This window comes from Sorex fumeus, unplaced genomic scaffold (genome assembly GCF_029834395.1).
Source record: "Sorex fumeus unplaced genomic scaffold, SorFum_2.1 ptg000028l, whole genome shotgun sequence".
Taxonomy (NCBI): Eukaryota; Metazoa; Chordata; class Mammalia; order Eulipotyphla; family Soricidae; genus Sorex; species Sorex fumeus.
Window position 1 is genome coordinate 14,791,279 of NW_026606085.1, and position 22,363 is coordinate 14,813,641.

At 61.6% G+C, this 22,363-nt stretch overlaps 1 protein-coding gene across 7 annotated transcripts in view; it reads right to left on the reverse strand.

The window, feature by feature from the left end:
• Nucleotides 1-22,363, reverse strand: part of PKNOX2 (PBX/knotted 1 homeobox 2) — a 137,350-nt gene that overhangs the window by 30,873 nt on the left and 84,114 nt on the right. For 4 of the 7 annotated variants that reach the window (XM_056115069.1, XM_056115068.1, XM_056115066.1 and 1 more), the window contains 2 exons: nt 7,766-7,873; nt 2,044-2,183 (listed from right to left, as the gene is read on the reverse strand). In XM_056115069.1, the coding sequence (XP_055971044.1) occupies nt 2,044-2,183; nt 7,766-7,873 (248 nt within the window). Of the gene's footprint in view, nt 1-2,043; nt 2,184-7,765; nt 7,874-18,118; nt 18,225-22,363 lie in introns of all 7 variants that reach the window. The other 3 variants (XM_056115063.1, XM_056115064.1, XM_056115065.1) reach the window with 1 other exon arrangement.

Genomic DNA, 22,363 nt, shown 5'->3' on the forward strand with positions numbered 1-22,363 from the left:
CTTGCACCTGGCCAGGCTGGCCCTTGCCCCCAGGACAGCCCGGTTTCCATGGGAACCGCTTGCTTCAAAGAGGAGCAAAGGAGATGGAGCAGCGCCAGCCAGCCAAGATGAACCAGCCTCGCCCAGCTCCCAGCACCCTCCTGCCATCCCCAGGGCTGGGTGGGGGCGGGGTGGGGGTGGGTCCCACCTCCAGAGTAGCATCGCCCGGGGGCCAGACACAATTCCCAGGATGTGCGTGCAGTCATGGGGTCTGTGTGGATTAGACAGCAAACATTAACCGAGCGGCCACACGGCGCTGCCGATTAGCCCAGATGATGCTCAGGTCTGATCCAATTACAACGGCTTTGGCCTCCCCTCTCCTCCGGCACCTACGCACACGCACGCATGTACACATGTACACACACACACACATAAACACACGTGTGCGTGTATACACAAACTCGTGTGCACACACAAATGTGTGCACATGCACATATATAAACACACACATGCATATACATAAACTACATGTTCACATGGGCTGGAGCAATAGCACAGCAGTAGGGCGTTTGCCTTGCGCACGGCCAGCCTGGCCGAGCCGGGTTCGAGAGCCCAGCAAGCTACTGAGAGTATCTCACCCTGGCAAGCTACCCGCGACATATTCAATATGCCAAACACAGTAACAACAAGTTTCACGATGGAGACGTTACTGGACCCGCTCGAGGAAATCGATGAACAACGGGAGGACAGTGTTACATGCTCACACACATAAATACACATGCACACATGTGCATACACACAGGCATGCGCCCGTTTGCACACACGCATGCATGCACATACACACCTGCACACACACCTGAATACGTGCGCATGCACACCAGACGGAACAGGTGCGTCTCGCTAACTCATCTTCACACACAGATGAAGCCGCGGGGGCTCCCCAGCCTGGTGGAGGCTGGTAGGGAAGGAGGCTGGGAGGGGGGTGGCACCAGGGGCACAGGTGAATGGGAAGAGAAGGGGTGTTGTTCAGGGCCCCTCATCTGACCTGGGGGGGCAGGCGTGAGTCCCACCCGGGGTGTGTTTGTGTGTGGGGGGGAGGCCCGTGTGTGTGTGTGTGTGTCTCCGTGTGTGGCCGTGGGCTGTTTGTTCACTTATTCACCGACCCTTCTGGGGGGTCTCTTGGGTGCTCGACCCCCCAAACCGTTTCTGTCCCTCACTTCCCTGACCATATCTGCCGAGACTGGCATGTGGTCGAGGAGAGCCGCCCTTTGCTGGCTTCTGGAACTTTCCATTCCATAGCACACGGGGGAGGGGGGGAAACCTTCCTTGGTTCTCAGCTGCGCTCAGGCCTGGCCCTCCTCAAGCCCCTCCCTGGGGACCTGAGCGGGCGCTGAGGGCCTGTCCCCTCTGCACAGGAGGCCCCTGGGGGGGCTTACTAACTGCAGATCAGGGCCCTGCTGCTGAGGGGGGCAGCTTTGCCTTGGGCGCTCCCAGGCTCCGGCCCCTGCCTCCATCTGTGTCCCCCAGAGCAAGCAGCACCCCGGCACCCCTCAGCCAGCAGCCTGGTCACCCGGCCTGTGGGTAGACATGGCTCTGGAACAGACGGGACCCCCTGTTGCCCCTTAGCCTTCAAGGAGAACCCACACCTCCAGCAGGGCACACACACACACACACACACACACACTGACTGTGCCCGGTCCCCGCACTCAGAGCCCTGGGGTACCCATCAGGTGGCCCCTGGGGAGGGTGGGAGACCTACCTGAGGCTGACCATCTAAGTCTGCGGGGACAGGAGGGTTGGGACTGAGTGGGGGGGGTCAGCTGTCCCCCAGGCACCCCCAGTCCGCTCGCTGCTACATCCCAGAGGGCAAACAAGGTGCAGGCACAGAAAGCCCACCGCAACTATCCACTGAGGGTTCCGAGGCGCTAAGGAGGGCTCAGGTCCAGGGGCGCGGCCAAGCCCAGACCATCCCAGGAAGCCAGTCGGGCCTCCGTGGCCGGCGGGGGATGGATGGGCCTGCGTGCGGCCCCTGGCACGGGCTGCCTGCGCGGGCTCTGCGCCTACCTGTATACAGCCCGCTTGTCTGCCTCCAGCTGGGCCTGCGGGTCGACGGGGGCGCTGGGAACGGGCGTGCTGGCCGCGGCCGCCGGGGCGGGGATGTGCACTGCCTGGGCCTTCGAGGGCGTCTGCGCGGTCGCCGTCATCTGCAGAGGGAAAAAAGCGGGGCAGGGCGCTGGGGGGCCATGCAGGAGATGGGTGTCCGTTTGTGCCTGGGCCGCCGTGGGCAGAGAACATTCTAGACCATCCCAACTCTGAGGGTGCCAGTAGCATTTGAGGTGGGGGCAGTGGGAGAGAAAGAGAGAGAAGGGAGAGAGAGGAGAGAGAGGAGAAAGAGAGGAAGGGGGGGAGAGGAAGAGAGCGAGAGATCTTCCTGCAAAAGGGGTGATTCTGGGGCTGCCGTTCCGTCGGGCCCTGGTCTCTGGGCAGCACTGGCCGGAGGACAAGCACTGCCACACTCTGAGGGCCGGAAAGCGCTGACTCAGGTCTCGGCGGGCTGGGGGCAACTCCAGGTGAGCCCAGGGGTGGGAAGCAGGGATGGGGGGGCGGGCCTACACCTTGGTCCGTGTCTGAGGGGGGCTTTTCACACTGCTCAGAGCTGCCCAGAGACAACCGGCCCGTCTGAAAAGCACCGCTCAGGGACAGCGGTGGACGTGGTGCCCCACGAGGAGGGGACTGAGGGGACCCCAGTCAGTCTGGCCTCAAGGGGCTCCCAGGCCCATGCTGGGCTCAGAGGGGTCGTGCACATCATGCGCCCCCACAGCGCCGGGGATTGTGGTGGGCCGGGGACTCTGCAGGGCCTGGGTCCCCCGGTTGGTGGGGGGAGGAGGAGTCGAGGCCAGGCCTGGTCAGTCATGGCCCCTGACCCTCTGCAGCCCCCAGGGCAGGCGCCAGACCCCTCTGAAGGACTGGATGCGGGGAGGCAGTGGCCCAGGAGCCACAGAGGAGAGAGAGCAGACAGCGCCACTGCGGATACCCCCAGCCAAGCCTCGCCGGACAAGCAGGGCTGGCTCAGAGCCACAGCAGCCTGGATTAGTGGGCAGAAGCTTCCAGAACATCAGGCCTCTGTCACTTGCTCTCTGATCCTGGAGCTGAGCAGACAGAATGAGGCAGGGAAGGGTCCGAGGGGGCTCCAACAGGGCTGGAGGAAGCTCGGGGGTAGGAGCAGGCTCCATCCTTGGTGCCAACCATCCCCTGAGACCCCAGCCCTGCACCCTCAGGCCCTCACAGAGCATCGTGGGGAGGGGCCCGACCTCCTGAGCACTGCATGGGGAGCCCCCCCCACACACACTCGAGGGGCAGGGGCTGCAGAGTGCCCAAGGCCATGCTCGTGGTCTCCCCGGCACACTTCTGGGTAACTGTCTGAATCCAACCTTCCCAGCAACCTCTGGGGAGGCCTCCCTTGGGCGACAGTCCCCATCAGTGGTCTCCGGAAAGTCCTCAGGGGGCGTGTCCAAACAACAGTGTGTGTATGTGTGTGTGTGTGTGTGTGTGAGAGAGAGAGAGAGAGAGAGAGAGAGAGAGAGAGAGAGAGAGAGCGAGCATGTGTGAATGTATATATGAGCGTGTAAATGTGAGGGTATGTGTGTGTGTGTCAGTGTATGTGAATGTGGAATGTGGGCATTGTGACAGAGTGTGTCAGTGTGTAAATGTGTGTGTCTGTGTGCATCAGAATGTGAGATTGTGTGAGCATATGTGTGATTATGTGTTAGTGTGTCAGTGTGCGAATGTGTGAGTGTGTGAGCATGTGACCATGGGTGTGAGAATGTGTGTGACAGTGTGAGCGTACGTGTGACCATGTGTGTGCAAGTGTTTGAATGTATGCGAGTGGATGTGTGACCGTGTATGTATGTCTGTGTGAATGTGTGTGTGAGCGGATGTGTGATGATGTATATGTCAGTGTGTGAGTGTGTGTGTGTGTGTGTATGTGTGTATCAGTGTGTGAGGGGTCATCTCCAGTCAGACACTCACATTTGACGTGCTTCTCACGTTCCTAACAGACAGGAGAGTCACTGACGTCCAGTCCCATGCAGGTGACAGGAGAGGGGCAGGGGACAGGACACAAGGTCCTTGTCAGGCAGGGCCGTGAGTTCCCTGGGGCAGGCGCAGACTAGCCGGCAGCTGTGAACGCCCAGAGCTCACCCCCAGGACACAGGGCCACGGGGTGCCGGACACTGCAGCCGAGCTTCTCTGCTCTCCGTCCTTCACGGGACGGGGCCGGCTCCAAGGACACAGCCGGGGTGGGGCGGGGGAGCCCTGCCAGGCTGCCCAGACACCAGAGCTCCGAGCAGCGGGCCCTGGACGGGACGGAGCAAGTTCCGGAGCCGCTAAGGCTGCGGCTGCCGGGCTCACCTGTTCCCTGGTTTATTTTAAGCGCGGGTACTTGGGCCCTTAAACTATTTTTGTAGCTGTTCAGGACGCCCGCCCTGCTGGAAGGCAAGAGTGTGGACACGTTTAAAAACAAACAACAACAGCAGGTAAACAGAAGGCAGAGAGGTCTGTGCCGGGAGTAGCCGACCAGGCCGGCCCAAGCCCAGATGTGCAGCTGCAGCTGCTCCGGGCAGGCCCAGGGACCCAGGGGGGTGTGCTGCCAGTTGCCGGGTGGCTGGGAAGGGCCACATGGGCGGGAGCCGGGTCAGAGGCACATCCTGCATCCACACCAGGCCAGGGCAAGAGGTCACGGGGACAAAGAAAGGCCCAGTGAAAAGAGAAAGAGGTCAGGGGCTTTGATGAGCTAGAACCAGGGGTGGGGTGGCCTGGGGCGGTGGGGGGGGGGGGCGCAGGGGTGAGGGTTCTTCAACATCGCCCAGCGACTCTCAGGCCTCAGGCAGCCTCTGGAGACCATGGGGGCAGCCCCGGTGCCCGGCACAGCTGCCTGCCCACGTGGGCCTGCTCCCAGCCAGGGGTCTGCCACCCTGCCAGCCTCCCACTAGTGAAGGCAGCATGGGGACCCCAGTGGGAACAGGCCAGAGAGGGAGGGGAGGGGAGGCCCCAGGGGACAGGGGAGACGGCACTTCAGCCCTCACCCCTGCCAGGACCCCCAGGTCTTAGGGGGCGTCTGCATGTCCTGACCCCCAAACTGTCCTGAATCCCACACGCCACTCCCAACTCCAGGGGCTGTGGGAAGACGGGGAGGACAGAGGTATCCCACAACAGCTGCTCTAGCCTGTCCCCAGGGGGGCGCTCTCACTGAAGCCTCTCAGTGGGTGCCCGCTGACCCGGTGGGCACCTGTGCGCGTGGGGACAGGAGAGCAGCTCCAGGACAGGCCTGCTGGGGCGGTATCGGGGACGGGGGCAGCAGAGGCTGGGGTGAAAGGGCTGGGGTAGGGGGGTGGGGTGGGGGAAGCGGGCCGCCTGGGTGGGCCAGGGACACTGGTGGCATTCCCTGGAGTAGGTGAGGGACATTTCAGAGAAAGGGGTGCGGGTGGGGGACGAGGGGCGGGGTCTGGGCCAAGACAGTGTGACTGACTCCTGTGACAAGGCTTGTGTGTGTGTGTGTGTGTGTGTGTGTGTGTGTGTCTGGGGGTCAGATCCCCAGGAGAGGGGAGGCGGGAGGCAGGGATGAGAAAGGAAGGAGAGGGATGTGGGGGGTCCGCACAATGCACTGAACGCAGGGGGCTCGCCAGGGCCTCGGGAGACAGACACAATGTTTCCTAAACACCCAAACACTCCAGCTCCCTTCCCCCACCCCACCCCCACCCAGCTGGGCTCAGGCTCCACAGCAGGATGAGGCCGCCGGCGGATGAGGCCGCCGGCGGGAGGGACGTTCCACAGCTGGACAGCAGAGGGCGCTGCTGCCCTGGCAGACGGGACCTGACCGGAGGAGCCCGCAGCCCCAGGGCTGGCCCTTGGGACCCTCGAGGGTCTGCGTCAGGGGTCCGTGGACAGGGCCACGCGCGCACTCTCGCGTGGATTTTCTCTTTCATTCACCCACACGGAATCGAGGGTCCGGGAGCTGCGGGACCTCGAAGATCGGTTGGCCTCTATGGGGATGCCAGGGGGCTGTGATAACCATTAGTGACCAAATCAGGGCGGGGGGGGGGGGGAGGGCAAGCCTCGCTCAGTTTTAATAACTTTATTCCCTAAACTTCAAAAAATGATCAATTGCCAACTTGAGAACTTGCCTTGGGGGATATATATACATATACATATATACATATATATGTGTATATATATATATATATATATTTTAGGTCTGGGGCTTGGGAATCTTTTTTGTTTTAATTGCAGACTCCTGATTTTCCAAAGCGGGTGTTTCTGTGTGCATTCTGAACGGAGCCTGCTCGCCTCAGCCAGCCCCGTACGCTGCGGTGCGTTATTAGAATGGCTGCCAGGGTCTACGAGGGTCTCTCTGGTATTCGAGGGGGGGGCGAGGGGGCACTGGAGGGTTCCGCTAGCGTTCTGCCAGCAGAGACTGGCCCTGGGGGCCCTGGGGAAGAAAGTGGGTTTCTGACAGCCTAGGCTCTTGCCCTCCTGGGGTGATGAAGGAGGGGAGGGGTGAGGGGACAGCGGGGAGCTGAGGCTGAGGGGGCAGAGAGACCCCTCACTGGAGGGTCCCAGAGAGCGGGGAGACGCGTCCCCCAAAGCTTGACAGGCTCCAGAGCCCAAAGCCCAGAATTTTCCCTCCGAGTGCAGGGTTGTTGTGGGGACCCCATCTCTATCCCACCTATGCCATCCCTGCCCTCACTCCCACCGACCCCCCGAGTGACCTAGACAAAGCCACCAAGACCCCCGTCCTCGGCCTGGCCTTTCACCGTGGACACTAACACTCACGGGGACCCCTTCCTGCCTGGGGCCACCAGAAGGCCTGGAGTCCCACACACACCTGAACTCATCCTTTGCTCCAACTGGAATGTTCTCAGCGTGCATCCCTGCGCCCAGTGCGGTGGACGCTGAGGCCCTGGAGGGGGCTTCCCTTGTCCCCCTCTCCAGAGCTAAGACCCTCGGTGGCCTGAGGGCAGGTCTGGGCACCCCGGGAGAGCTGGGAGGCCCCACGGTCTGGCTGCCCTTGGGAATCCCACAGAGCAGACTGCAGGGCCTGACCCTCGGGGCCCACTGTACTCTGCGCACCCCCTTCCCTACCCTGGAGATCGGGGAGCAGCATCCAGCCACAAAGGAAACGGAGCCAGAGTTCCGGAATCTTCCTCAGTTTGGGGCGCACTCAGCAGAGCATGGGGCTACTCCTGGCTCAGTGCTCGGGGCAGAAAACTGGGCCTCGGGCGTGTGAAGCCTGTCCTTTAGGCCTTCCGTGCCGGCGCCGTGGCCCACAGGTGCTGAATCTTTTTGGGGGACCCACCCCTGGCGATGCTTAAGGGCCACTCAGCGGGGGGGGGGCGGTCCTTCCGGCTGGGAGACCGTGTGGTGCCAGCGACTGACCGAGGGCCTCCTGCATGCAAGCACAGTCCCAGCCCGCTGGGCCATCTCTCCCTCAAGCAGATGGGAACATCTGCTGAGTGAGGGGTGACGCTGGCCCCAGGGCGGGGCGACGCAAACACCAGGCTGGGTGCAGGGCTGAGGCGGGGAGGGCTGAGGGAGAGGGGGAGCGGGTATGGGGTCTGAGGGAGGGGCCCATGTGCTCCCCATGCTGCCAGGGTACCCTGGAGGGCCAGGGAGGCCAGGCCAGGCTCCCCTAGGCTGGGGGCCAGGGCCAGAGCCCCAGCTCTGTTCCCCCTCTCCTGAGGGCAGAGGGCCTGCCGGTGCAGGTTTTTGGGGGGGTGGGGCGACTCACCTGCGGGCTGTCCTGGTAGGGAGGGGCCGGGACACTCTGCGTGGCCATCATGGTCAGAGCAGGGGCTGGGGAGGCATGCTGCATCCTGGGGCGATTCACATGGAGGACCTGGGCGGGAAAGGGCCAGCGTGAGCCTGAGGGCGGGGCAGGGAGGAAGGGCCACTCGCCCGCACCTCGCACCCCCACCGATGTTCAGGGGTCACTCCTGGCTCTGCACTCAGGAATCACTCCTGGCGGTGCTCAGGGCCATCTGGAATGCCAGGGACTGAACCAACTGGGTTGGCCACGTGCAAGGCAAACACCCTCCACACCACACTCGGGCTCCGGCCCCCCTGATCTCCTTCTGCTGCAGCCAGGGGGGCGTGGATGGAGCCGGCAGAAGTGTGGGATCCCCACCACAACCCTCCCCCCCCCCCCCCCCCCCCCCCCCCCCCCGCCCAACCCCACCCCCAGGCCTCCAGGCTCCTTCCTGAGCCCCACCAGCCAGGGTCCCTCCGCGGCCCCTCCCCAGGGCCTCTGAAAGCAACGCCCAACTCTCAGAGCTGCCAGGAGGGAGTGTGCAGGGCTGTGTCTGTGTGCACAAGTGTGCGTGCATGTGAGTACACGTCTGTGTACGTGGGTATCTGTATGGACGGGAGCACACATGCCTGCATGTTCGTAGATGCATGTGTGCATATGAGTACATGGGTCTGTGTGCATGTGTGTATGTGTCTCTATGTGCACAGATATGTGTGTGAGCATGCATGTGTGAGTGCACGCATGTGTGTCTCTGTATGCAAATAAACGTGTTTGTGCACGGATGTGCACATCCAGGTGTCGGTACGTATGTGTATCTCTGCCACTGAGCATGCACGTGTGTGTGTGCACATGCTTCTTTGTGCGTGTCTGTGTGCACGTGTGTGTGCGCGCATGAATGTGGGGTGCTGTGTGGATTCCCTTCCCGTAGGGGAGCTCAGCCCCCACCTGCCCTCACTCTGACGCTGGGGCTCCTCATCACTCACGGGGACCATTACAGGGACCTTTCTGGGCCGGGAGGGCAGGGGAGAGGAGGGAGGGGCCAGTCCCTAGGAAGTGGGGGAGAGAGCCTTCCCTGCACCTGCCCCAGCCACACAGAAGCAGGATGGCCTGGGAGTCAGTCAGCCCCGCACACCCCAGAGCTCCAGCACACCCTGCCCACCCACCGGGCCCAGGGAGCTTTTGTTCTGGGGCTGTCCGGGAAGGGGGGGGGCAGGAGAGAGGGAAGGGGAGGGCAGAGCAGAGCGAGGGACGGTTCCCAGAGAGTGACCAGGAAGGACAGGGGAGAATTCAGGAAGGAGTGCGCTTCAGAGTCATGGGGCCTCTCCTCTGCACCTGGGGGGCCGACTGGGAGCAGGAGCTCGGGGAGGGGGAGGGGGGCTGGGACAGGGGAGGCGGCTCTGCTGGGCAGGGGCTGCTGTGCCCACGGTGTCCAGGAGGGGGCGCCAAGGGGCAGCACACCTATGTGTGTCTGTGTGTCTAAGTCTCCGTGTGTTGTGTATGTGTCTGTGCGTGCGTCTGTTGTGTGTGTCTGTGTGTGTGTCTGTTTGTCTCTGTGTGTGTGTCTGTGTTTGTCTCTGTGTGTGTGCGTGTGACTGTGTGTCTTTGTGTGTCTGTGAGTCCGTGTGTGCAGGGAAAGGCAGCCCAAAAGGGAGGCCCCTCCCCCCACAGCTGCACTGGGGGGGGGCCCTTCCGGGGGGGGGGGCCCTTCCGGGGGGGGGGGGGCTGGAGAGCCTGGAAGTCTTTATGGAACAGGGGCTCTGTGGGGGCTTTGGGGCTGAGCGGCAGGAAGAGCAGCGTGGAGGCTGCAGACTGGGACAGGCTGCAGCTGAGTGCTGAGGACCCAGATGGGCTGCCCTCCCCCATCTCTGGGGTCACCACGGGCCATTCGGCCGCTGCCCCGCTGCCCTCCGGGGGCTTCTGCCAGAGAACAGGAGGCCTTTTCATCAGGGCTTAAGTCTGCTCTGCTCTGCTCTGCTCATGGGGGGCACAGAAGCCTCTGGAAACCTGATGCGGGGGGGAGGTGGACCCCAGTCTCCGGAAGCTCCCCCTCTCCCTCCACCCACACATGCTCTGCTGCCTCCTTCTGGGGCCAGGCGCAATCAAGTGGAGCTACCCTGGGAGAATGTGGGGGCCATCTCAGAGGGATGGTTCCCGGGATCCCCAAGTCTCGCAGGTTCTTGGGGGCGGCTGGAGGGGGACGGGTCTGGCTCTGTGAGTTGACACCAGTGCCCCTACGTGGGGTCCTGGTCCCTCCAGCAGCGTCCACCTCAGTGCTGAGAGCCCTCGTGTGAAGGCAGGAGAAGCCCCGGGGTGACCAGAAATGCTGGTGGCGCTCGCCAAGACGTCCCAAGGAAGAGTCGAGAAATGCAGCGTCTCTGGCCAGTGGCGAGCGGGCCATGTGCATGTGTGTGCATGTGTGCACCACATGTGGGTGTGCATGTGCACGTGCATGTACATGTGTGCATGTGTGGGTGTGCATGCTTGTGTGTGCATGTGCGTGTATGTGTGCGTGTGCGTGTGTGTGTGTTGCGTGTGCGTGTGCGTGTGCGTGTGCGTGTGTGTGTGTTGGGGGCTCAGCCCCAGCCGGACTCGGAGTGTTGACAAACAGGCTGGAGCCGCCGCCAGCTCGTTAGGCAGGAGCTCATTAGGACTTGTTGACATGAAACCCATTAGACCAATTAACATTCCATTAACAGCCGGGGCACCAAGGGGTTAGCGCTGCCCGCCAGTAATTGGGCCAGGGTGCCAGGCGGGGGCTCGGGGCCTTCAGGACGAGAAACAAAGTGTAACGGGGGCCACTCTGGCCAGCTGGCCCCAGCAGAGGGAGAGGGGAGGTGGGGTGGGCCGGGGGGGCTCCCCTGTGCACCCCTAACCGGGACTGGAGGCCAACCCAGAGCTCGGTTTTCTTCCCACAGGAAGGGGGTCTCCCTCCTCTCGAGAATCTCGGGAAAAGTCCTAAGAGGGGCCGGACCCCTCAGCAGGGTGGAGGGACGGATTCCCAGATCCCTGCAAGGAGTGGGGGTTCAGGGCAGGTGGCCTGTTGCTGTCCCTCTGGCAAGGCAGACGTGGGGACCCCTATTCCCTGTATGGGCCGGCTGGGGGTCTCAAGGGTCCAAACCCACTCTCCCCTCCAGGCCTGGGTTTGGGCCCAAAGTCTGGACTCTATATCCTGACGCCCCCTCCCCCCCACCAGCTCAGCGACTTCTCTGTGACCCCCAATAAGCCACTTTCCCCTGCTCAGGCAAACAGACGGCAGGAGAGTCCGGTGAGGGTCCCCAGGGCGCTGAGGAGGGGAGCTGACCGCCTCCGCCTTCCAAGGCCGGCCTTGCCCTGCCCCAAGCCCCAGGTGGTCACCCCCAGCCCCCCAGGCCCCTTTGAGCAGCTGCCAGGCCGGTTCTGACGTCTAGACAGATTTGCAGGAGGCTGAAATAACACCACGAACCCGGCAGGAGGGATGCACGGCTGCCTCAGTCACCTGACCAGCCCCCACCTCTGGGGGCACGGGGCCACGGGCCTGGTGGGCGCCCCCGCCCCTCCCGGGCCCCCTCCCAGCCCCCTCCGCGCGGCGCCGTTCCCAGCGGCTGCCTGCAGGTGGCGCCGCAGAGCCCGTTTTAATCGCATTATATAATGGAACCTGTTTACTAAATCTCGTAATCAGTTGCCTCAGGATTTACAGCTTCGGATGTGTATACAGAATTGGACTTTGAGTCAAATTTAAAAACAAATAAAAATGAGAGGCAGCTGTTGCTGATAGTGTGATATTCATCTTTTGGAAACAAATTCACCCCACTGCTATAAATTATGCCTGGGAAAAAAAAACGTGTTGTAGGTGGGAAGGAGTTGGCACCGGCTCCCATGCTGGCAAGCCGGGGCGATGGATCTTGAAATAACGGTGTCAACCTGTCACTGGTTTCATGTGACTGTGGATTTATCTAAGGAAAGGCAGGCACAGACACACGAATGCACACACGCACACGCTCACATACATTCACACACATACCACACGTTCACACACACATGCTCATACACGTTCACACACATACACACTCTCACACAATACACAATGCTCACACACACTCGTCTATGAATACTCACACTCACACACATATACAATGCTCACACACAGACACTCAGGTGCACACACAACAGTCACACACATATACACGCACACACACATACACATATGTGGATACACACTACACATTCATACACAAACATGCTCACACACATTCATACACATTCACATGCTCAAATACACTCTCCTATGCACTCATACAACACATTCACACACGGTCACATACACACATAACACATATACAAATCATACACATACTCAAATCCACACATATCCACACACTCACTCATATAGATTCTCTCTCTCTCACACACACACACACACATACACACACATGCTCCAGGTATCTCCCACGGTCCCAGGAAGGGTTAGAAACCAGAGCTCAACACAGAACATCCTGTGCCTTGGGGAAGGGGTCAGCACTGGGCGGGTGACACTATGTGGGGACACTGAGAGGTGGGAGGAGAGAGAGCAAGGACAGGTGATTTGGGGGGGGCTGTGAAATGGGGGACGAGGGGAAGTGCTTGGAAATGAGAAAGAAGAGCAGGCTCTGGAGGAATGAAGGGAAGGCCTTTCCTCATGACCCCGCACGGCCCCTCACGGTCTCTCATGGCCTCTCATGCTCTCTCATGGCCTCTCATGGCCCCTCACAGCCCCTTGCTGGGCCTCTGTCCCTGGCATCCCCTCACTCAGGGCTTGTGGGAGCTCAGGGGCCCAAGGGTCCCTAGCGAATGCTGCCCTGTCCCCCCAGCCCTTGTTTTCAGACCCTGAGGTGCCAGCAGCTGGTGGTCATCTCCGCAGGCCCTGAGCCTGCTCCGGCCACACCTGCTCCCGTAGGGCCATGGGGGGTCCCGCGCTGGGCCCGAGTCCAGGTCTCTGCAGCTGGTGCCGACCCGGAGGAAGAACCCTGACTGAGCAAGGAGCAGTGGACGTGCTGGGCACCAGCTCATTCCCCCCACCTGGGGAACGGGCAGGGGGCGCTGCTGTCCGGGCCCCCCCCCCCCACTCCGCTCCAGGCTCCCCCACCCTCATCTGCCCCATGAGCCGGCATGTGACCTGTGGGAGGAGCACGGACACTCTGTGCACCATACTAGCCACTGCCTGCATGCCCCCAGGACCTACAGCCTCAGTTTCCCCTGGAATAGTTGTGCGATGTGGGGTGGGGAGGCTGACCATAACCACGGCTCAGAGGGGGTGCACCCTGAATGCCTCAATGTCCCCATGTGGGAGGAGAGGGTGGTGCTCAGTCACCGTGTGACAGAGCTGCCGGTCTCAGGTGGGGGCACCTCTCTGTCCCACCGGGCCAACCCCCGGCTGGGTCACCTTCTCTCTGTCCCCACGGAGCCCCCAGGCTGGGTCACCCTTCCTTTCACCCCTTCCCCCACCCCCGCTGGGCCACTGTCCACTGGGTCGCCCGGCCCTCCTGGGCTCCCACTGGACAGACCGGAACCTTCTCCCTGGGCCGCCTCACCTTCCCCGGCTTCAACCCGCGACCGATACATCTCTCAAACCAAATCAGCAATTTAATGCCCCCGTCACGGTGACTGTCCATTAGCTCTCCCGCCGAGTTGCTTAACAATAATTTCTTTCATCCAGCGGCTGCTTCTCTGTCAGAGGCTGGGCCCAGAAATAGCAGGCTCGGGGCGGTGCCTCTCCGCAGCCCTCAGGGGCCCGAGCAGGACCCCTGCCCCTCCCCGGCCTGATGCCTTTACACGAGACCAAGCACAAAGCCGGACCGGCTGTGGTCTGGCTTCTCCTCCCGTCCTCCTGGCCTCCTGAGGGCAGTGACCCTGGAGACACCGGAGTCCAGCCCTGGACCCCCATGCTCCAGCCGCGGCCTGGGCTCCGACCTTCCAGGTAGTGGGATGGAGGTGGGGAGTGTTCACCCCGGGATGCCCCTGGCAGGGGGTGTCCACACCCTCCGCTGGGGAGGGGACCTCTGCCCAGGAACCACCCACACCGGCACTGCCCTCATCGTCCCCAGCTTCATCGGTCTCCGAGGGGCACAGGGAGCCCCGGGGGGGCAGAGGCCCGCCAGCAGCAAGCAAGTACCAGGGGACCCTGGGGCCTCAGCCTGTCCCTCAAGATGTCATCACAAACTCTGTCATCTGCGTGTGTGCACCCACACACAGAGAAGCACGCGCACACACACACACACACACACAGAAACATGCACACACATACACACACATAGAATCACACACAGAGAAACATGCACACACATACACACACAGAATCACACACAAAGAAACATCCACATCCACACATCCACAGACACACAGAAACACAAACACACACATAGAATCACACAGAGAAACAAACACAGAGAAGCACACACAGAAACATACACACACAGAAACACACATACATGAAACACACACACAGAAACATACACAAACAGAATCACACAGAAAAACAAACACAGAGAAACACAAACAGAAACACACAGAAATACTGAGAAACACACAGATACACACACAGACACACACACACAGGCGCGCGCACACCTAAACCCACCCCAGGCCTGCATCCCCCGCCACGCCGAATCCCAGGTTTATTATTATTTGTCAAGAGCTGAGCTGAGGAAGCAGCCCAGTGGGTTGGCCCCTGGGGCTGGCGGCTCCACGGGGAAGGAGAGCAGAGTGGGGCCTGCTGGGGCCCCCAGTGCCGACAGAACCACCTTCTCTCTGACTGCTCCCTGAGAGGGCCTGCGCTTCCCTCCAAAACCCCCTCCAGGAGAGACCCGGGCCTCGGGACTCTTAGAACCCCAATACTTCTTCCACAGCCAGTGGGGCCCGGCCGGGGTGTCCCCGGGGTTGGCAAGAGGCTGAGGTTGGAGGGCTGTCGACAGGGTCATGGGCTGTTGGAAGCAGCTGCCCAGTGGGACTCCGGGCTGCGGGGATGGGAGCCTAGGGGGGCAGCCTGGAAGAGGCAGCGCCAGTGGCTGAGCCTGGGTCTCGGGGTATTGGGGTGTGACTGGCAGAGCCCCTCACACCCCGCTTTTCTTTTTTGCTTTTTGGGTCACACCCAGCATTGCACAGGGGTTACTCCTGGCTCATGCACTCAGGAATGATTCCTGGCGGTGCTTGGGGGACGATATATGGGATGCTGGGAATTGAACCCTGGTAGGCCGTGTACAAGGCAAACGCCCTACCCGCTGTGCTATCCTCCAGCCCCTCACACCCCGCTTTGTACCTGAGCCAGCTGATCTGGCTTTCCCAGGCTGCTTCCTGGGGGGAAGGGGGCCCAGATTCCTCTCTGAGATGCCCAGGACCGCTGGGCCCCTGGTGGCAGGTGCCGAGCCAGTCACCCTCGGTCAGAGAGTGGTATCCCTGGTCCTGCAGGGGCAGCCGGGCTGGGGGACAGAGCTGGGTGCACAGCCCGAGCACTCCACCTTTGCCAGTCCCGGGTGGCCTCGGACCCCTATTCAAAGGTGCTTAGGGTGTCTGCAGGACAGCGGGTGGGGCACAGCGGCAGGGTGGGGGGATAGGACAGTCGGACCTGCTGTGTCCAGTGCTCCTGGGCACCCATGCCACCGGGTTTCAGCCCCAGTAGCCTTCCAGGGACCCATCTGGTCTCTCGACCTACGAGCCCAGGACTCAGCATCCCCTCCCTGACTCCCCTGGACCCACCAGTTCCCCAGCCTGAGACAATGTTTCATCCCGAGGCCTCTGAGCTCTGCACCAAAAGGTAGGGGGGGGCAACAGAACCCTGTCCTGCCCCCATACCTGTCCTGTCCCCTCAGCCTGGGGAAGGGCAGCCCACAGTCCTGGGCAGAGCCCCGTGGCGACAGCCCTGCCTTCCCGGGGGACCCCTAGCACAAGGGCTCAGGCCTCTGCCCCACTTGTCTCTCTCTCCCTCTCCATGCAGGAAGATGAACCCACACTTCCGGGGGTGGGGTGTCGCAGAGACCATGGGAGAAGTTGCTGGGTGGCCATTTAGGACACCCCTGCCCAGGGCAGGGTACTCTCCAGGGGCCTGGACACACCAGCAGGGCCGGGGGTCAGGCTAGTGGCCCAGGCCAGCACCAATGTATTAGCGCCCCTCCCCCACCTTCCGCATCCTTCCCTTCGGGAGTGGTGGGGGGACCTGGGGAGCTCGCCCAGGCTGACAGGTGGGGTGGGGGCGGGAGGGAGGCTGGGCTCGCTAAGGCTGAGGCGAGAAGTATCTTGCCCGCCTGTCTGGGGCGCGCGCACCCCAGTTCCCAGACCCGCTTGGGGGGGCCCTCGGCTTCCCAGCGACACCATCTCCAGGTGCCTCGCCCCCTCGGGGCTCCGGAACTCCCACCAGCACCTGGGGCCTTTCTGGAGCCTGGCCTCGGGGTGGGGGTGCAGAGCCTGGCGGCTCCAGAGAGCTGGGCAGGAAGCTGGGGGGGGGCTCGGATTTGGGGTCCTCAACTCCACGCGGACCCCCTACCCCCCTCCCAGCCCACCTCAGCGGCAGCCTGATTGCCGGGCCCTCCCAGTCGATCCCCACCCCTGCCCACCCCAACCCCGACTCCAGGCACCCCTGGCTCTGGGGGAGCAGCCCAGGAGAGTGCGGGTGTCAGGGGGGTTCTGGGGGCCGTGTGGAGATCATTAACGGGGCTTATTTTTAAATTGCAATTGCACAATGTAAATGCTCCCGGGCCTGCTGTGGAACGCCCCCTGCCCCCCTCCCCCCCCAGCCCTTCCCCTCTGGTGCAGCTCTGCAAGAAAATAAAGAGGGGGTGGATTATGTAAGCAAAACAGTTTCAAAAAAAGGAGCGAGAGAGCTAAGAATTGAAGTGAGACAGCTGGTGGCAGCCTGGCGGAGCCGCACTGGGGTGGGGGGAGCACCCCCAGCCCACCGGGTCAGCCCGCCCGGCCCCTCCCACCGCAGACCAGCCCGCCCAGCCCCTCCAATCACAATTGGGAGTATGGGTCCCAACACTGGGATCTATGTGGGGGGGGGGTGTCACTGCTCCTTGTCCCTAACGGCCATTTGACAAACAAGCCAGCAGGGGCCAGTGACCCCCAGTGCCCAGGCCTGCTTGTCTGCGCCCCAGAAACTGCAGCAGCCACTGGGACCCCCACATTTCCCAGCCCTCAAGAAAGGTGCCACACCCATCCCCAACTGTCCTGTTTCCACTGTCCTCACCCCCACTATCACCTGTCCACCCCCCATCCCCGTCCCCACTGTCCCTGCTCCCTTGTTGTCACAGCCCCTTTGGTCGCCAGTTCCTACGACCTGAGGCCCTTCCCCTGCGGCTTCCGTCCCACCCTGCTCTCTGTCCCCCAACCCACACCTGGGTGAAGTCTTCACCCTTCTGCATGTGCCCTTTCCTCGACTGGTGCCCCGGCTCCCCCAAAACACAGAGCCCCCAAACAGGGCCGGCACTGGGGGTGCAGCCGCACTGAGCCCCTTCCAGGAACTGGCACCCTCTGCCCAACGCTCCCCTTCCTTGGGGGCAGCTTGGCCGTGAACCCTCACCCTGTGCCCCCCAGAACAGAGCCTGAAGAGCCTGAAGACGTGGCGGGCCGGTGGGCCTGCCGGATCCCCGCAAGTGAGCGGGGCACATGGGGAGCCTGTGCCTAGTCCAGGTACGCTGCCCTGGGCCTGAGACCCCCACGTTGCTTCGGGGGGGTCCGCTCCTCTCTGGCTAGACTGTTAAACGAGAGTCTTGGGAGTTCTCTCAGAACCCGAGAGAGGCAGCTTCCTGTGTGCCACTGGAGCCCCTCCAGCAGAAGGGCTGCCCTTTCCCCACCCCCGAGGGCTCCGTAGCCACTGGCTTGCTCCCGAGTGTGTGTGGACCCAGCTGAGTGTTGCCTCTGGGACAGGACACGGGACTCTCACAAGACCTGGAGGGAAAGGGGGGCATGGGGCCGGGGCATGGCTCTGTGCTGGGCTCGCGGGCAGAGGGATGAGAAAAGCATTGTGTCCTTGCCAAGGCTGTGTCAGCCAGCACGTGTGTGTATGTACATGTGTGCATGTGCATGCTCATGTGTGTGCATGTGTATGTGTTGCATGTGCACGTGTATATACGTGTGTGATCACACATGCATGCATGTATGCACATGTGTGCATGTACATGTATGCACGCGCGTGTTTGTGTGTGTATGTGTGCATGTGTATGCTTGTGCGTGTGCATGCACGGGTGTGCATGTGTGTGATCACGGGTGTACATGTGTGTGTATGCACGTGTGCATGTGTGTGCTTTAGCATGTGCATGTGTGTGCATGTGTGCGTGTGTGTGCATGCACACTGAACTCTGTGTGAAAGGAAGGAGAAGCATTTCTTACTGTTGGGGTGATCCTGGCTGCCTCTGGGGTGGTCCTCGGGGGCCAGCTCCGTCTTCTCACTCCCAGTGGGGCTGGAAACTCTCGCTGTCAGCTAGAGCCAGAGCACCTGCGAGAGAGGCAGAGCAGCTCAGGGGGCAGTCAGAGGCACAGGGTGGGGGCAGGCACCCCAGAGGCAGAGCAGCTCAGGGCACAGCCAGAGGCATGGGTGGGGGCAGGCCCTCGGCTCTGTGCGCTCCGCCAGCTCTTGGACCACAGACGCCTGCTGCAGTATCATAGGTGACTGGTGGGCACACACAGGAAGCACCAGCTGCACCTCTGGGGGTGGGGGGTGCAGGTTCAGGGGAGGTTCGGACACTTTCCCAGCAGGAGAGCTGGGGGGGTGGCTATGGGTGGCCAGGGGGAGGGAGGAGGTGGGACCCCACGGCAGGGGCCAGCAGGGAAGGGGAGCTGGCGCCTACAGGCGCTCTGGGGCCCGCTGACAGCCTCTGCTTTCGATTCAAGTAATTTCATTTTGCCTCCCGATATTTGGAATGGGCCGAGGGCCTGGAAACGGAGTTTGGGGAGCCGTGTGGGTTTCAGGCCTGGCCTGACACGTCCCAGACACTCGCCTTGGGTTCTCGTGGCCAACCGAGCTGCCTGCTGATCCGACTGAGGTTGGCTTGAGTGGGGGCGGTGGAGTGACAGGAGGGAAGGTGGGGGCAGCTGCAGCCAAGAAGCCCGGCCTGGCAGAGACAAGCTTCTTTCCCACTCACACTTGCTCCAAGTTAACACCACCTTAGCCTGCCTGTAAAACACATTTGCACCTCAGCAAAGAATATAAGCCACTGGTGCTGTGACAAGAGGCGGAGCCGGGCCGTGGGAGAGACAACTCAGACACACGCCGAGCGCAGCCTTCCCGCTGCCTTCTCCAGGGGTGTGTGTGTGTGAGCCCAGGCAGGTGTGCATGTGGCCGTGTGCTGTGTACATGTCTATGTGAAAGCGTGAGAGCACGTGTGCAAGTGAGGGCACTTGTGAGAGCAGTGTGAAAGCATGGTGTGTGCCCATGAGCGCACGTGTGTGCATATGTGAGCACCTGTGTGTAAGTGCGTGTGCACTGCTGAGCGGGGCCGGGTGTCCAGGGCCTGCGGGCTCTGCGGCCAGGAGAGGAGAGGGCACCGAGCTGACAACAGGCGGAGGAGCAGGTGGAGGAGCGGGCGAAGCAGCATCCCTCCCCAAGCTCTCTGGGTTGAAATAAAGCCACTCCCCACACCCCAACTAGGGGTGCTAGGCACTTCCAACTTACCAGGAGCTCAGGACCTCCTGACCACTGGCTGCCCTGGATGGCAGCCACAACGCAGGTCTTGGAGCTAGGTTCCACTGAGCAGCCAGTCCTGGGTGCCCACCCTGGGGCTGCCCACCCCACCGCACCCACCATCTTCTCCCAGGGGCTGCTCAAAGCGTGGTGAGCCAGGTGCCTGGGGATGTCCTGGCACCCTCTGTACCCCCTTTCTCTCCCCCTCCTTCCCTTTGTACTGTGGGGACAGGATCCTCAGGGCTCCTCCAGCCACCACCAAGGTCTCCTGTCCCCATCCTCAGCCCTTCAGAGAACCCAGACAAAATGGTAGGACGAGGATCCCCTCCCCAGTGAGCACGCCAAGTCCTCACACACGCCAGGCTCCACCCACACGACCATCACGCCCCGCCCACATAGTCTCCAGGCCCCGCCCCACATGACCACTATGCCTCACCCACAAGGCCACGTACCCCGCCCCCACGACCACCAGGTCCCGCCCACACCCCCCACATGACCATCAGGCTCCGCCCCTACACTCACCAGGTTCCGCCCCCACACCCACAATCCCCCACCCACGCGGCCACATACCCCGCCCCCACGACCATCAGGCCCCGCCCACACGGCCACACCCCGCCCACACAACTGCCAGGTCCGATCCCCAGGACCACAACCCTCGCTCCCGTTCCCGGTCTCCAGGCCCCGCCCACAGGACAAAGGACAAGGCAGCTTCCCCTCCTACTGAGGCTTTCAGCGGCTTCTTCCTTGCTTGGGTGAGTGGGGGGGGAAGGCCCCCTCCACTGACTCAGGGCAGTCAGGTCCCTTTCCAGCCGTCTCTGTGTCCTTTGGCTCCCTGCCCTTGTCCAAGCTCCCTCTTGCAGGGGTCTGGATTGGAGTCTCTCAAGAGCCCCCAAGTTTTCTTCGATGCTGAACTCAAACCTTCAGGCTTCCGAGACCTTCAGCCGGACCTTATTCATCCACAGCCTGGCCCAGCAACTCGGAGGGCCTCCACGTGGCAGCTGCACCTATGTCCCTAACCCCGAAAACGGTCTTTGGAGGTGCAAACAGAAATACAGCTTCATTTTTATTACCTTTTGTACAATCACATCTGGGCTGGAGCGATAGCACAGCAGGTAGGGCGTTTGCCTTGCACGCGGACGACCCAACCGACCTGGGTTCAATTCCTCCACCCCTCTCGGAGAGCCCAGCAAGCTACAGAGAGTATCTCGCCTGCACAGCAAAGCCTGGCAAGCTCTCCGTGATGTGCTAAACACAGTAAACAATAAGTCTCACAATGGAGACGTTAATGGGCCCGCTCGAGCAAATCAATGAACAATGGGAGGTCAGTGACAGTGACAATCACATCTGCTTATTGCACACACAATCAAGTGAAGTCAGCTGTGATCGCACAACTAGACGAAGGGGGCCTTAGTTAATATGTGGAGCCCAACTCTTCCTTCTGAAAGGCTCCCTCCTATGCATGCTTTTCTGGAGCCCTCCAAAGACCAGAAATACCCTCGTAGAACACACAGGAAACATGTTACTGCTATCGGCGTTCTATCTATGGATGTGCGATCATGCCCCTGCCAGATTTTCGCTATCATAAACAAACAATACCCATTCTTGGAGCCGAGTCTGACAGGAATGTATGGGTCTACTTCTCGGTGCTGGGCTGCCACGCCTGCAGTTTGTTCCTTTTCTGTGAACTTTCTGGGACATATTTGCTCTTGATTCTTGAGTCTTCATTTTACAGAAGGCGTTGTGTTCACATTTCTGTGCGGACTTTACATCGTGGCCCTTCACCGACACATTCCGTATAGACCACAGGCTGGTTTTGGTCAGGGCATCGTGATTCCCTCTGCTGAGGGTGGAGTGATAAGCACGAACCCCACAGGGCACATGTTGGGACATCTAGGCTGACACGTGTGGTCCTCGCCACCAGATTGGACTCACCCTTTATGCTTCGCCTCTGCCACCTGTCCCCCACAAGGCGAGTCCCTCCACACAGGCTCCCCGGAAGCTAGGGGCACTTCTCTTAGAAGGCAAATTCACCCTCTCAGCCTTGTGCTCGAGGCCCAGGTGATTGGCCTCTGTCCTGTCGGGGGCCCTCCCTGCCCCCCTAAGCACCAGGCCTACAGCAAGCCAGGCTCCATGCTCTTACCTTGGTTGGCTCCGTATTGAGCTGCAAAACTGCTACACCTTTATTAAGGGGCAAGGGAGGAAAAGCGGGATGGGAACAGCCCCAGAACAGAGCTGGTGACCGGAAACCCACCCCAAAGGCCAGTGTCCCTTTGAGCTCTAAGAGAGCAGCCCTGGTTTCAGGGAGGGGGAGACTTCCCTGCAGGACAACCCCTTTGGAGACACCACCAACCTCCGCACAGAGGCTCTTTGAAGATAAGGGTCTTTGCGAAGCCTGGCCTCCTTCCTCTGGTTTGCCCCCAGCAAGACTGCAGAATGACCCGGGTTCTGAGGGGCTCTGGCTGGCTTCCCCCGGCCGCCATAGCTCATTCACTCACTCAGAAGCAGGATGGAGGGGAGAGCATCTCGGGATGAGCAGGGTGAGGAGAGAGCATCTTGCACAGGCCCACTGGGAAGCAGGATGCAGGGAGAGCAGCTGGCACAGGCTCATCATCCCTTCCTGCCCCCAGGCGGACCGAGCTGCATTTTCCTCCTCTCCATCTCAGGCCACACCTTAGCTCAGCAGTTGCTCCTAACGGTCTCCCGCGGCCCCTCCGAGTGTCTCCGCACAGTTCTCCCGGCACTCGGCCTCCTGCGCTCAGTTGCATAACCCCAAACCTGCTCCCTGGCCTGCTCGGCAGAGCCTGTGAACCAGCTCCAGGTCAGCGGGTCCGACTGCCGCGAAGGACAGGCGCAGTGCGGCTGGAGGGCCTGCTTTTGTTCCCCAGGAGGGCACGGGGCCCAGGGATCCGGTGGCGATGCGGGGTGAGGGCACCCGGAATACACGGTGGTGGGGT